Here is a 13,144-nt window from a genome sequence, read left to right as displayed (position 1 = left end):
TAAAATTCAGATCAAATTCAATCATAATGCCAAAAAAGCTCAGTTTACAGTGTTATTTTATTACATATCTGACATTATTAGACTATTATTACTGATGCATTAACATCTTAAGGGTCCCGCAGGTCGAGAAGGGGCTCATTTCAGCTGTTTTTTTTAATGTTTCAGGTGGTTAAATGTTATAAAAGTGTATCATGTTTTATTTGTTATTTGTGTGTAAAATCTAAAGCTGTTAAATAAATGTAATAAAGTAAAACAAATGACATATAGAGAAGGTGAAATTGTACTTATGTGGAGTCTTTTGTTTTCATATTTGTCTATTTTACCCCTCAGATGTCAGATTAACAGGAATAACAGGAACAACAACAAGCCCTGATCAGAGTTCCTCAGTCTTATCAATCACGTGAGTATCGATCCTGATTGACTCAGACTGTTTTTGCTCTTTAAAGTCCAGCTGTGATGCATATTCATGGGCTCCCTCCATCACTGATTACATTAGACATCTTATCTTTATTTCTTACTGTGTGTTAAAGCTGCTGTAAAACAGAAAATGGGAACAAACAGCAGCTCAAAGTGGCCGACCTGCATATCTTGTTTGTTGTGTAACTTTTCAGTACTTAAGCTGTTGGTGCAGATAATTGGTACATTTACATGCAGACAGAAACCAGGTGACACAAAGAAAACAGTTGACAGCTCCTGGAAATCTGCTTCCACGTAAACAGTGAGTGTAAGATTTTAATCAGCTTATTTACACGTCTAGAGGCTCCTTCATGTGTGTGTTTGAACTGAAGATTCACTTAATTTGTACGTATTTTTTTCAAATTTCACCATCACTTTTACATTAATGCAAAGTAACTAAATACATTTACTCAAATATCGTATTTAAGTACAACTTTGGGCTACTTGTACTTCAAAATTTCCATTTCTTCTACGTTATCCTTTGACTTTACTACAAAATAGACAAATATTGTACATTTTACTCCACTACATTTAGCTACTTTGCATGATCAGATTGATAATACAAAGTATAATCAATAAATAAATGATGTATTGATTTTTGTAGGAAAGTCACACCTTTTTATAGGATTAAAACAAAACTTGACTATTTCCAGACAGAAAATTTACAAACAGCTACAAATAAAGTCACTAAAATCAGCTTCACCACCCATCAGTAATTATAATTCAGCAATATAACACACATTATTCTGAAATAGCCAGCTGTTTTGATAGTTGAATAAGCATTTTCAATATTTTTTCAATGAAAAAGTCTAAATCCTCTATTTGCAGCTTCTTAAATGTGAGGATTTGCATTTTCTTTCCTCTTTTTGTCAGTAAACTGAATATATTTGGGTTGTGAACAAAACAAGACATCTGACCACTTTGTTTTGGACTTCATTTAAGCATTAATTGATTGTTTTTCCCCAATTTTCTGACATTTTGTAAACCAAAGAACTAATCAATTAATCGGTCAAATAACTAGCAGATTATTCGGCAGTGAAAATAGGCTGCTCTGGATCGTTAGTGCTTCTATTTGTGGTATATTTTGACTTTTTATGTTTAATCTGAATGTAATAGAGTATTATACATCTGTTCTGTGATATTATTTTAGCAAAATATGAGTTCTGCTTCCAGGATTGCACTCTGAGAAACGGACTTTTCTGTTTCTCCACAAAGTCCATTACCGCAGAAGCCAAATCACCTCCATATTTCCAGTAACAACAAACCACCGGAACTATTCCAAGAATGTCCAACTCATATTTCCTTAATGCTGTTACTCATTGCCACTTTGCAGTGCAGATGTGCTTTTTTGGCTGTAGTTTGCGCCTCTAAAGGCTTAATTCCCCAAAAAGCCGTCTTTTTCTCACCGCTCCTTTAATCATGAGCACTGAGGGTCATTGTTAATCAGTATCAGATGAAATCAAACGGCTCAGTTTTGATTAAAAAGCTTTAAACCCGAAACAATCCACACTGCGCTTCTCTGCATAGGAGGGCTGGAAGTCACATGCTTCGCGGTGACGTCAGAGGCTGGGCGGGGCTCCTTCGGCAACAAACAACCGGCGGACCAATCAGGGCGCTCGGTGGGCCGTTATTCAGCTGCCATTCAGACCTTTATAAACTTTGTGTTTCTCCGCCGAAGACCAGTGTTTTCTGCCCGTTCATCTCCAACAAGAAAAGGTTTACAGTAAGTTTGGACATTTTACTCGACTTGTGTGCCTTAACAATCAAGTTTGGAGGCTAAATCCAACGAATAGAGCCGAAAAATACGGATTAATTGTGTTTTTTTTAAGTGTATTTCGTATCTAGCTTAAACAACATACCAGATTTCGTTTCGAAAATGCTTCTTTTTGCGCTTTTTACTCAAGTATTTTTATATTTTTTTGTTGTTATTCGACGTCTTTAGCCATCTTGTTTCATTCGGCTGCCTTTGTCGTCGTCTGTTTGCTAAAGCAGCAGCCATTATTTTTGTTTTTTTCCCCCCGTTTTGGGTTTAAATCCAACAGGACGAAGCTCCATCAGCTGAGGAGGAAAAACAGCCTCTTTACCGGTTCGAGTTTTGGTTTTCTTTTCGTTTTCCTGGTTGTAGTTTCGATGCCGGCCTGATTTTTCCTTTGGCTGAGATCCCGAAGCAGCAGCAGCAGCGGATCCCGTGACTGAGGCCAGAACAAAAACAAGGATCGGTTTATTGCTGGGATCCAGGCCAAGTTTCCGCTCCTTAAACCGGCACGAAAACGGCCAGAAAATAGCCAAAAGCGTCGTTATTGTGTCACAAACAGCTAACGGGGAATTAAAAGTGAGGATTTTCGGGGGTTATGTTGTGTTTTTGGCCCATTTAGTATCGGGAAATGACTGCACTGTTGGGAATGCGCTGCAGCTTTAATGCGGATAGAACATGGAAGTGAACAAAGTGTGCTAAAACAGATTCATGTAATTAACGGTTTCTAACCTGAATATTGCATCTGTAGTGGATTAACCTGTTTGGAGCTCCTGTTCTTGCATTTTTCCAGGCTTATTCTGTGAGATTTAAACCCTGACATGTTGTTTTCGAAAGCCTATAGTGGACTTATCATGTTTAGAGCTTCTTTTTCTGCATTTTCAACCCATATTCTGTTAAATTATAGCCCTGAATGTTATTTTTAAGCCTGAATTTTGCCCTTACAGTGAATTAATCATGCTCAATGCTTTGTTCCTGCATGCTCCACTGTTCTCCTGTGGAATTTATAACCCTGGCTTGTTGTTTTCGAGGCCGAACTTTGCCCCCATTGTCGATTAATCATGTTTAGAGTTCTCTTCTTTTCCACTCTTCTTCTGTTACATTATAGCCCCTCCTGTTATTTTACAGCCTGAATTTTGCCCTTGCATTGGATTAATCATGTTTAGAGCTCTTTTTCTGTTAAATTCAGACCCTCACTTGGTGTTTTTGAGCCTGAAATTTGCCCCTGTTGTTGATTAATCGTGTTTAGAGTTTTGTTCCTGTACTTTTTCCACTCTTTTTCTGTGGAATTATAACTCTCACATGTTGTTTTACAGCCTAAATTTTGCCCCCATAGTTCATTCTTAAAGCTCACTGCTTTCTTCCTCCATTTTCCTCTCTTCTATGTTAAATTAAGCTTCACATGTTATTTTCGAGCCTTAATTTTTCCCCTTTAGTGGATTCATAATGTTCCGTCCTTTCTTCCGCCACTTATCCGCCTTCCGTCTGTGAAATCTGAGCCCTCACGTGTCTTCTTCTTGTTTCTTCTGCAGTAGGAACCCACAACAATGCTGCCTGTTGTCGTGTTGGCGGTCTGCTTGAGCTCGGCGCTGTCGGCCCCCAGTCTGGACCCACAGCTGGACGACCACTGGGACCTGTGGAAGAGCTGGCACAGTAAAAAATACCACGAGGTGATGCGTTTTTTTTAACTTATCTTCCCTTTAAATCTAGCTGCTGTGCTCCTGCAGGAAAGTCTGATTGTGAAGTTGCTGTTTTTTGGCAGAGAGAGGAGGGATGGAGGAGGATGGTTTGGGAGAAGAACCTGAAGAAGATCGAGCTGCACAACCTGGACCACTCCATGGGCAAACACTCCTACCGCCTGGGCATGAACCACTTTGGAGACATGGTAAGGCTGAGATTTCAACACCCGCAGACCGTATCTCATCTGGAACGGCTTATCAGGGTTCCTAAAAAGGTCGAGAAACCACAGAGAACCAAGAAGATGACGGTGATTAGAGGCGTACCCTAAAAAATGTGACAGTTAAGAAAAGGAAAAGCAATATTGAGTAACAGGTGATTTATCTGAGTGTGTTTTGATGTTAAAAACATAACATTTGTAAGGGTAGGGTTATGTGAAGCTGAAAAATAAAGATAAAATACAACCAGGGGTGACATGTAGTGCAAGAAAAAAGCTAAAAAATTGGCTTAGATGAGCTAAAAATTGCACACAAACGTCATTTTCTCACTCTGTCTTTCTTCCCGCAGACTCACGAGGAGTTCAGGCAGCTCATGAACGGCTTCAAGCGCAAACCTGAGAGGAAGGCGAAGGGATCCCTGTTCATGGAGCCCAACTTCCTGGAGGCTCCCCGCGCTCTGGACTGGAGGGATAAGGGCTACGTCACCCCTGTTAAGGACCAGGTAAGGATTTGCTCGAGGCCGTCGAGGTGTGGCTCTGCTTGTTGTCCATGTAGTCATGTTCTTAAGAAGCGGCTGAGGTTTGGCAGAGCTGGAGAGAAGCGGAAATGATGACTAAACATTCCCGTCTGTCGTATAATCTAATACCTTATAGTTACATGAGCATAACTGTTTTCTAAATTTCACAATCGGTGTCATTTACAGCTACAAAAATGAACATTAGTGAGCTTATTTAACGGCCTGCGGTTCTTGCTGAGTCACTTCAGCGGCTTATTTGCTACGATAAAAGGCCCTCGACTGATGGAGACACTTTAATTTAATATCCCATTACAGGAAATGCACAGGCTAACATCAGCTGCTGCAGAATCACAGTGGTGTAGTTTGCGTCACAGATGTGCCTGTTTAAAGAACATGGCGGCCGTGTCTCGGTGAAGTAAATGTTTTGCTCGTGCAGGAAGATAAGATGGCCACTCGGGGTTGTTTGGATTATCTGCCTGCTGCACCCTGACGCCACAGGCTGCTCCCTCCGCCCCTCTCGGCATACATTAACACCCCGTAAGCTGAAACCAGTCCTACCGGCTCACTGGAAGCAAACGCCGTCATGTACATTGAGTCCAGTAAAAGTTTGTTTACTGGAAGAAAAGCTGCTCTGCAAAATAAGAATACGGGGCACCAGAATCAGTATTTAAGCATAAAAATAAACTAAATACTACTACACAGACAGCAGAATGCCTCTCCATTTGGAAAGTATTTAAAAAATGAGAAATGCAGCTTCCAGAATACTGAATGTAAGATTCTTTAAAGGTGAACCAAAACAGGAGGAGCTCAGAGCACATTTCATCAGTTTTATTCTGGATTCTCAAACAGCTGAAGCTTTTTCTCGCCCTCGAAACTTCTAAATATCTGCATTTAAGAACCCAAATCTACCCTGAGAATGTCCTGCATCTCCTAATGATTTAAATACAGTGTTTTGTGATTTTAGTGTAATCATTTTCATTATTAATTGATCAGTTTTCCACATTGTGGGCTGTTATTTAAATAACAGATGATGTTTTGAGATACAGAAGACTAATAAATGGCAAACATTACCTTTCTTTTTAAGAGTTAACTATCAGAAAGTTTGTTTAAAGTGTTTCTGGATCACACAAAATAAGATTACACCCACAAATGATTCACTGCAGATTAAAAACTACAAGGTTTAATCATTGAAGTTGACTCAACATTCTGGTAAAGTTGCAGAGATTTTTTTTTTAAATAGTGAATTTTTATTTGACTATCAAGTTTCTTCTGACTGGAAATGACACAAACAAGATAAAATATTAAATTAATGATGAGCTTGAACTATTTTTCTGCATTTCTTTCAACACTTTTGTCACTTTTTATGTCACTTCCAGTCAGAAGAAACTTGGTGTGAAAATGAAACCACCAGACAAACCAAATCCGGTTCCAGAGTGAATCTCTCCTCAACCAGCAGGTTTATTCTGGCTGCAAACGACATGAACAAGAGACAAAAATGTCAAATAAATACATAAAAATAGCCAAAATCCATCATTAACACCTTCAATTCCATGTTTCAGCTCTTGTTTATGTCGCCTCCATCAAGAATAAACCTGTTAGTCATGAAAATGAATAATTTGGGGTTAAACTACATTTGAGAAGAAACTAATTTAGATTTATAGTGAATTCAACAGGTGTCTTCTGACTGGAAACTGCACAAAAAGAGACAAAAATGGCAAAAAAAAATGCACAAAAATAATCGAAACTCCTCCAATCCAGTGCTTCACCTCTCGTTCATCTCCAGCCAGAAAAAAAACCCTGTTCTTTGTCACAAACGTTCCCAGCTGATGTCCCCTCGTCCCAGCCGTCCTAACCACCGCCTCCCTCCGCTCTGTTCAGGGTCAGTGTGGCTCCTGCTGGGCCTTCAGCACCACCGGAGCCCTGGAGGGTCAGCACTTCAGGAAGACCGGCAAGATGGTGTCTCTGAGCGAGCAGAACCTGGTGGACTGCTCCCGACCCGAAGGCAACGAGGGCTGCAACGGCGGCCTGATGGACCAGGCCTTCCAGTACATCAAGGACAACCAGGGCCTGGACTCTGAGGACGCCTACCCCTACCTGGGAACGGTACGTAGCTCACCAGTCTACTGGTTTATGGTCCTACAGGTGGTTTTAGGGGAACTTTGGATTCATTAAGTAAGAAACTGAGTGTTTATAAGTCTGCCACTTGTTTTCCTGGCTTGAAATCTGATTAAAAATGTTCAAATAATAGAAACCTTTGATCAAAAGTGGCTCAGATCTCCAGGTTACACATTCAGGAAACATCCAAAATGCTGAATATTTCGGTTAAATGACACCTGAAGAAGTTTAATTCATTTATTTTGTATTTTTTGCATCTCCAGGCCCTGTTTTAAATGCGAAACCTTCGAGAAGAAATTCCAGTAATTCCTTAAGTTTCCCTTAAAAGATTTATTTTAAAAAGATCCCCCAAATTTGTCAAGAAAATTATTGTAAATATTTTCAAAAAAATGAGTAAAGCTCTTCCAAAAGAATCTCCAAAAATATCTAAAGTGATTACATTTATATCAGTAAAACTTCTAATATTTTCTTTAAGAACATTCACATAAAATTCAACCAAAATCCAGCAAATTTTGCTGGATTTTGGTTGAATTTTATGTGAATGTTCTTAAACATTTTTAACATTTCTTTTTTTCACGTTTCCAAACTTTAAACGGGTCATTTTTGACCCTCAGGACGACGCGAGGGTTAAATGACCGACATTGATCTCATTGCTCTGTGGAGTTTTTTTAAACAGCAAAAGCAGAATATTGCGGCCTCTGAGCTGAACCTTCTTCTTGTCTTCCAGGATGACCAGCCGTGTCACTACGACCCCAAATTCAACTCGGCCAACGACACCGGGTTCGTGGACGTCCCCACCGGTAAGGAGCGAGCTCTGATGAAGGCCGTCGCCGCCGTGGGGCCGGTTTCGGTCGCTATCGACGCCGGACACGAGTCCTTCCAGTTCTACCAGTCAGGTCAGTATTTGATTTTGTGAGAATGCACTTTACTTGGAGGGGAAAACAGAAGAAACTCACAGCTGTTGCTTTTTAGTTTAGTAAAGCAGATCGATGGTGATGAATTATCGCCTCAATCCGCAGCTTCCCACTGAGTTTGGTAGAAAGTTTCAGTTCATTGTTTCGCTTTTAGAGCTTTTACAGTTGAGTTTCAGTGCAGCAGGTGACTGATTTTAATGCTAAAGCTCTCAGGCTACATCCTCACTAATGAGTTTTAATTTAAAATGCGTAACTTCTGCTTCACTTACATGCTGTCCTCACTACTTTAGAGTACTGATTGAAGGTTGCTGACCCTGTTTTCATTTAAAAACTCCAGAAACTTGTTTTCTGATTTGGTCTCATTCCACATCTCTCCTGAATTGGAAGAAAACAAGACCTGAGCTTTGACTGCCAGCAGTTCATTCAACATAGATAAAGAATTACTGGCCTTGTTGTCGACGCTAACAGCTGTCAGGCCTTTAAATCCTGCATTTTAACATGCTTTACATATTATAGATGGAGATTAGTTCAGAAATGATGCTAAAATGCTCGTCTGTGTTGACGCGGAGTGAAGTATTTAGAAGAAAACGAGTCAAATGTTTCTCCAAGGGGTTGGTAGAGACCAAAACTGGAGATAAAAGAGCAGCAAAATGGAATTTAATGACTCCAAATGCAGTTTTATTCATCTTAAAGGTGCTCTGCCTTGTTCTATCTTGTGCCTGACTTGATTTGTTTTGTTTTGGGGTTTTTTTGCTGCGTTTTCAGGAATCTACTACGAGAAGGAGTGCAGCAGTGAGGAGCTGGACCACGGCGTGCTGGTGGTCGGCTACGGCTTCGAGGGAGAAGATGTGGACGGCAAGAAATACTGGATCGTCAAGAACAGGTCAGTGGAGTCTTAGAGGTGCTCTGTTTGACATTCAGAACCACAGGATGGATGGATGCATGGATGGATGCATGGATGGATGCATGGATGGATGGATGGATAATCCCAAAGGACATTACAGAACATCTCAGAACAAAACACAGAACAGAGCAGATGGTAGTTTGTTGTCAGAATTCCGTTTAAATTAGGCAGAACTTCCTGGCTTGTTTTGTTAAATTTCCAGCTCATAGAACTACGGTTGCCACTGCTCTTTTATGTATGTTTAAAGGTTATTTATAAAGAATTGTTTTGATTTAAATGTGTAAAATTCACTTAACAAAAATCTGCTCATCAAAATAGACTTTATTTTAGCTCTAGTTAGCATTAATAAACTCCTCAGACGTGACAAACTTCAGTCTGAAGTCAACACTGTGCCGTTGGCTGTTAGATACTTTTCTGATGAGACAAAGTGGTTCAACAGATGTTAAGCTGAACTCTAAATTAAAAGCAGAAACTGGGTCAGTGGCTTCAGAGTCTGTAAAGCGTGGAACTCTTGCATTAAGACAAGCAAAACAAGTCCACTAAAGTCCTTTCCTGTCTGTTTTCTTGCAGCTGGAGTGAAAAGTGGGGTGATAAGGGCTACATCCTGATGGCCAAAGACAGGAAGAACCACTGTGGCATCGCGACGGCGGCCAGCTACCCTCTGGTCTGAAGTGCACTTTGGCTTCACTCTGTGGCACCGTTAGTTTTTATTGCAATAGTTTGGCTGGAGAGGACGGACGGACGGACGAGGCTTCGGTCGTTGGCAGGAGATTCTGCGAATGTTTCACGAGGAGAAACACTGATTTTTAGGGAAATGGCGCCATTTTGTTTTGGCTGGTTTTAACGCCACTTTATTTTGTCTGGAGAAATTTTACTCTTAGCGTTTTATCCTTTGTAAATATGTGTATGCTACTTGGTAAGTGACACAGCAACACTTACATGTTTTTTTTGTACTTTTACTGTGATCAATTAAAATTGTGAAACACTAGTTTGGGTGTTTGGAGTCTTGTATTGTTTTGTTGTGTCTCCTGATTGATTTCCAGCTCTGTGGGACCAACGCTCACAGAGTTTTCTAATCATCAATGAGCCTTTCAGCACCATTAGCTAACACAATGTAGCATTAGAACACAGGAGTGATGGTTGCTGGAAATGTTCCTCTGTACCCCTATTTGGATATTCCTTCAGTTATTTACCACATTAACACTGTCTAGACTGTATTTCTGATTAACTTGATGTTACCTTCAAGAAGAAAAAAGCAGCTTTTCAACATTTCTAAGGGTAGTGTAGATTCACAAACGCATGCTTTAAACTGATATTCATACATAGAATTGCACTTTTTGCCATCAAAACGAAGCCAAAGTTAACCTACATATTGGAAATGGACTCAAAGAAATTGGATAATTAAAGGAAAATGAGACTTTCTTGGATCTTTTCAAGACAAAGCACTTAAATGTCACTTAACATCCATAAATTCAACTTAATTGTCCTGGAAGTCACTTTTGCAACTAAATGACCATTGGTTACTCAGTCTAACATACAAGGCTCCATACCTGAGTTAATCCTACATGTTTGTTGGACATGTAGGGCACTGAGTCTCATGACTTCATGTAGGACCAGCTGAGCTCTGTGAAATCTGGTACTGACTGAGATCTCAGAGGATTATTGATGTTTAACAATGGTGCTGATTCATTGGGACACAGTTGCCTCTTTAGGGCTCTATAAATCTGTATGTAACACCCTGAAGGTCTCTTCAGAGGCTTGAAGTCCTGAAGATACGAGTTGAACTATAAATACTAGAAACTATCACATGATTTAAATAGAGCTGCATTCAAAAAGCATCATTTACTGTATATAAGATGGAAGAAAATGTTTAAAATCTACAGATAATCAATGTGTAATCTGCATTTTTGCTCAATATGCATGAAATTATTGATTTATTTTGTTTGATTAGTCAATATACAAGTCTTAACATCAAAACATAGGACAGCATCAGACTTTTTAAATGAGATATGGAGCAATAGATCTGTGTAGCAATGTTTTATAAATGAGGCCCCAGGTCTTTAACCAGCATCCCTAAAATCCATGGAGTCGCTCCAGAGAAATGAAGGGAGGTCAACTTTTATCAGCCTCCATCCAGATGTTAAACTTGATATCTTTACGTTGAGATTTTTAGCACCACAAACCTTTAGTATCACACTTTATTATCATTTATTAGGACTTTAATGGAATCCAGCAGCAGATTTAGTTTTTGTTGACAAACTTTATTCTGTGGGACTGCCTGAATTCTGTGTGTTTTCTGAGCTGATAACCAACGACGTAAACACTGGAAAAGCTGCGCTGGGATAATAGAAGCGACCCGTGAAATTTAACATGTCATTACAATTTGCTGATTACAGGTCCGAGGGAACCACTAGACACCGGCCCACCGGGACGGTGCCCGGTATGCCAGATGGCCAGTCCACCCCTGGCTGTAACTAACATTCAGACTTTCAGCTGTAACCATGTTGCATTAACTGGTGAGGAATTAAAGCTCCCTGCCTTCACCCGAGTCAGCTGGGATAGACTCCAGCACCCCCCGCAACCCTAGTGAGGATAAAGTGGTGTATAGAGAATGGATGGATGGATGGAATTAAAGCTATTTGGAAAGTGATTGGATGGGCGACTGGTTCGCTGCTTCATGTCCAGGTGTTGCCTGTTTCCTCATTATTTCATGACAAATTAAGGAGATAAAAGGTCTGGAGGCTCAGGTGTTCAGTTTGCCTCAATGTGCAGCCAAAGGAGGGTTCAGTGGAAGTAAAGGGGGCAGAAAATGCAAAAAAGGTCCATCAGAGAGAGAGAGAGAGAGAGCAGAAACTTTAGAACAGGGGTGTCTAATTCATTTTAGTTCAGGGGCCACGTTCAGCTCAATTTGATCTCAAGTGATCAGTAAAATCAGCATAATAACCACAACTCCACATTCTTGTTAGTGCAAAAATGTTCACATTTAAGAAAATATCTTTTGCCTCAGTTCATCATTTGTGAATTACAACTTCCAGATCACAGTTTATCTACAAAGGTACAAAACATTCAGTCACGGGTATCTGGAACTGAATGATGTAGTACTTTATTATTAAAACGACAAAAGTCAGACAAAAACAACAAAAATAAGATGAGATTCAAAGTGACAAAAATGAGACAAACGACACTAAACAGCAAAAAAAGAGAACAAATTTGACTAAAACCATACAAAGTGACCAAAAAATGAACAAATGACACAAGCGAGACAGAAAAAGGCACAACGACCCGCCACAAGACAAAAAATGAAACAAACGAGACAAAAAATGGCAAAAGTGAGAAACAAATTGAGAAAATAAGACAAAAAACCACAAGCGAGACAAAAAAAGAAACAAAACGTCAGACAAAAAAGAACAACAAAGTGATCTGATGGTCGACTGGTTCGCAGTTCATGGCCAGGTGTTGCCTGTTTCCTCGTTATTTCATGACAAATTAAGGAGATAAAAGGTCTGGAGGCTCAGGTGTTGAATTTGCCTCAATATGTGGCAAGAGGTGCAAGTACAGGAGGCAGGAAAACCTTTTGACAACATTAAGCCAAGACAGCAACACAATGGAGGAGTTTAAAATGCCTTCATCAATGTAAATCCAGATGGTTTAGCTCAAGATGCAAACTACTGGTAACACTCAGGAACAGAAAGGTCAGACTATACTGCTAGAAAACAGCTCAAGAGCCTGTGTTTTCTTGGACAAATGAAGCCAAGATAATCTTAGTTGAACTCAAGTGAACCGGGTCATTGATGTTTACTGACGGCTAATGGAAGCAGCACTTCTGAAGTGTACGAATCTATACTTTCTGCTGAGATTCAGTGAAATCCACGGCGTGACACTTCACAGCACAAACACATAACGACCCAGAACATACCGTGAAGTCCATGAGCTTCTTAAAGAGGCGGAATGTCCTTAAACGGCTGCAACAGTCACCTGACATCAACCCTACCGAGCTGCTTTTCATAAGGACAAAACTGAGGGCGGAAAAACCCACAAACAAGCAGGAACTGAAGCAAAAAGCTTTAAAATCATCTCAAAAGGAGGAAATCTTACATTTAGTGATGATCAGGAGTTTAACGTTAAGACTCTCAGTGACACAAACTTCGTGCTTTTAAGTACTCGTCCTGATATTTATCAAGTAGTACTTTTTACATCTGGAATTCGTACACGGTTTCTGTGATATTTTAGTCAACACCCTTGAAATAAAGTTGAAAATCTGCACTTTAGTCACATTTTGATTGTTTTATGTCAAATCCATTGTGGTCAAGTGGAGTTAGTAACGGGTGAACTTCTATCAATAAAGTAGACGATACATCTTTTACCAACTTAAATTTCATCAACACCCATGGTTCATGATGTCCATGTGGCCGTTTGGAAATTAATGACTTTTTTTTTTTTTTTTTTTTTACCTGTGTCAGCTTTGAGTGGCCATATGTCCCACTTCTACCAACATATGAAAGCTGTCTAAGCCTTGGCAATGTCATCCAGATACAGGCATAAACTAACCGTGACGTCACCCGTTGGTTTCAATGCCGAGAAAATGAAGCC

General features: G+C 39.9%; 1 protein-coding gene across 1 annotated transcript; it reads left to right on the top strand.

The window, feature by feature from the left end:
* Positions 1–2,036: 2,036 nt before the first annotated feature.
* Positions 2,037–9,542, top strand: ctsla (cathepsin La). Its single transcript, XM_022195048.2, has 8 exons — positions 2,037–2,179; positions 3,742–3,879; positions 3,972–4,094; positions 4,454–4,606; positions 6,500–6,724; positions 7,464–7,632; positions 8,416–8,533; positions 9,125–9,542. Exons 2-8 carry the CDS (start codon positions 3,757–3,759, stop codon positions 9,222–9,224), a joined length of 1,011 nt encoding a protein of 336 aa, XP_022050740.1. The 5' UTR covers positions 2,037–2,179; positions 3,742–3,756; the 3' UTR covers positions 9,225–9,542.
* The last annotated feature ends 3,602 nt before the right edge of the window (positions 9,543–13,144 follow it).

Source organism: Acanthochromis polyacanthus, chromosome 7 (genome assembly GCF_021347895.1).
Source record: "Acanthochromis polyacanthus isolate Apoly-LR-REF ecotype Palm Island chromosome 7, KAUST_Apoly_ChrSc, whole genome shotgun sequence".
Classification (NCBI taxonomy): domain Eukaryota; kingdom Metazoa; phylum Chordata; class Actinopteri; family Pomacentridae; genus Acanthochromis; species Acanthochromis polyacanthus.
This window is presented reverse-complemented; position numbering and strand designations above follow the sequence as displayed.

What these genes read in the sequence shown, in the direction of transcription:
- ctsla (XM_022195048.2), top strand. Translation starts at nt 3,757, where the DNA reads ATGCTGCCTGTTGTCGTGTTGGCGGTCTGCTTGAGCTCGGCGCTGTCG. An exon ending in CTTCCAGTTCTACCAGTCAG is followed by an intron (nt 7,633 to 8,415) that starts GTCAGTATTTGA and finishes CTGCGTTTTCAG; the next exon opens with GAATCTACTACGAGAAGGAG. An exon ending in TACTGGATCGTCAAGAACAG is followed by an intron (nt 8,534 to 9,124) that starts GTCAGTGGAGTC and finishes GTTTTCTTGCAG; the next exon opens with CTGGAGTGAAAAGTGGGGTG.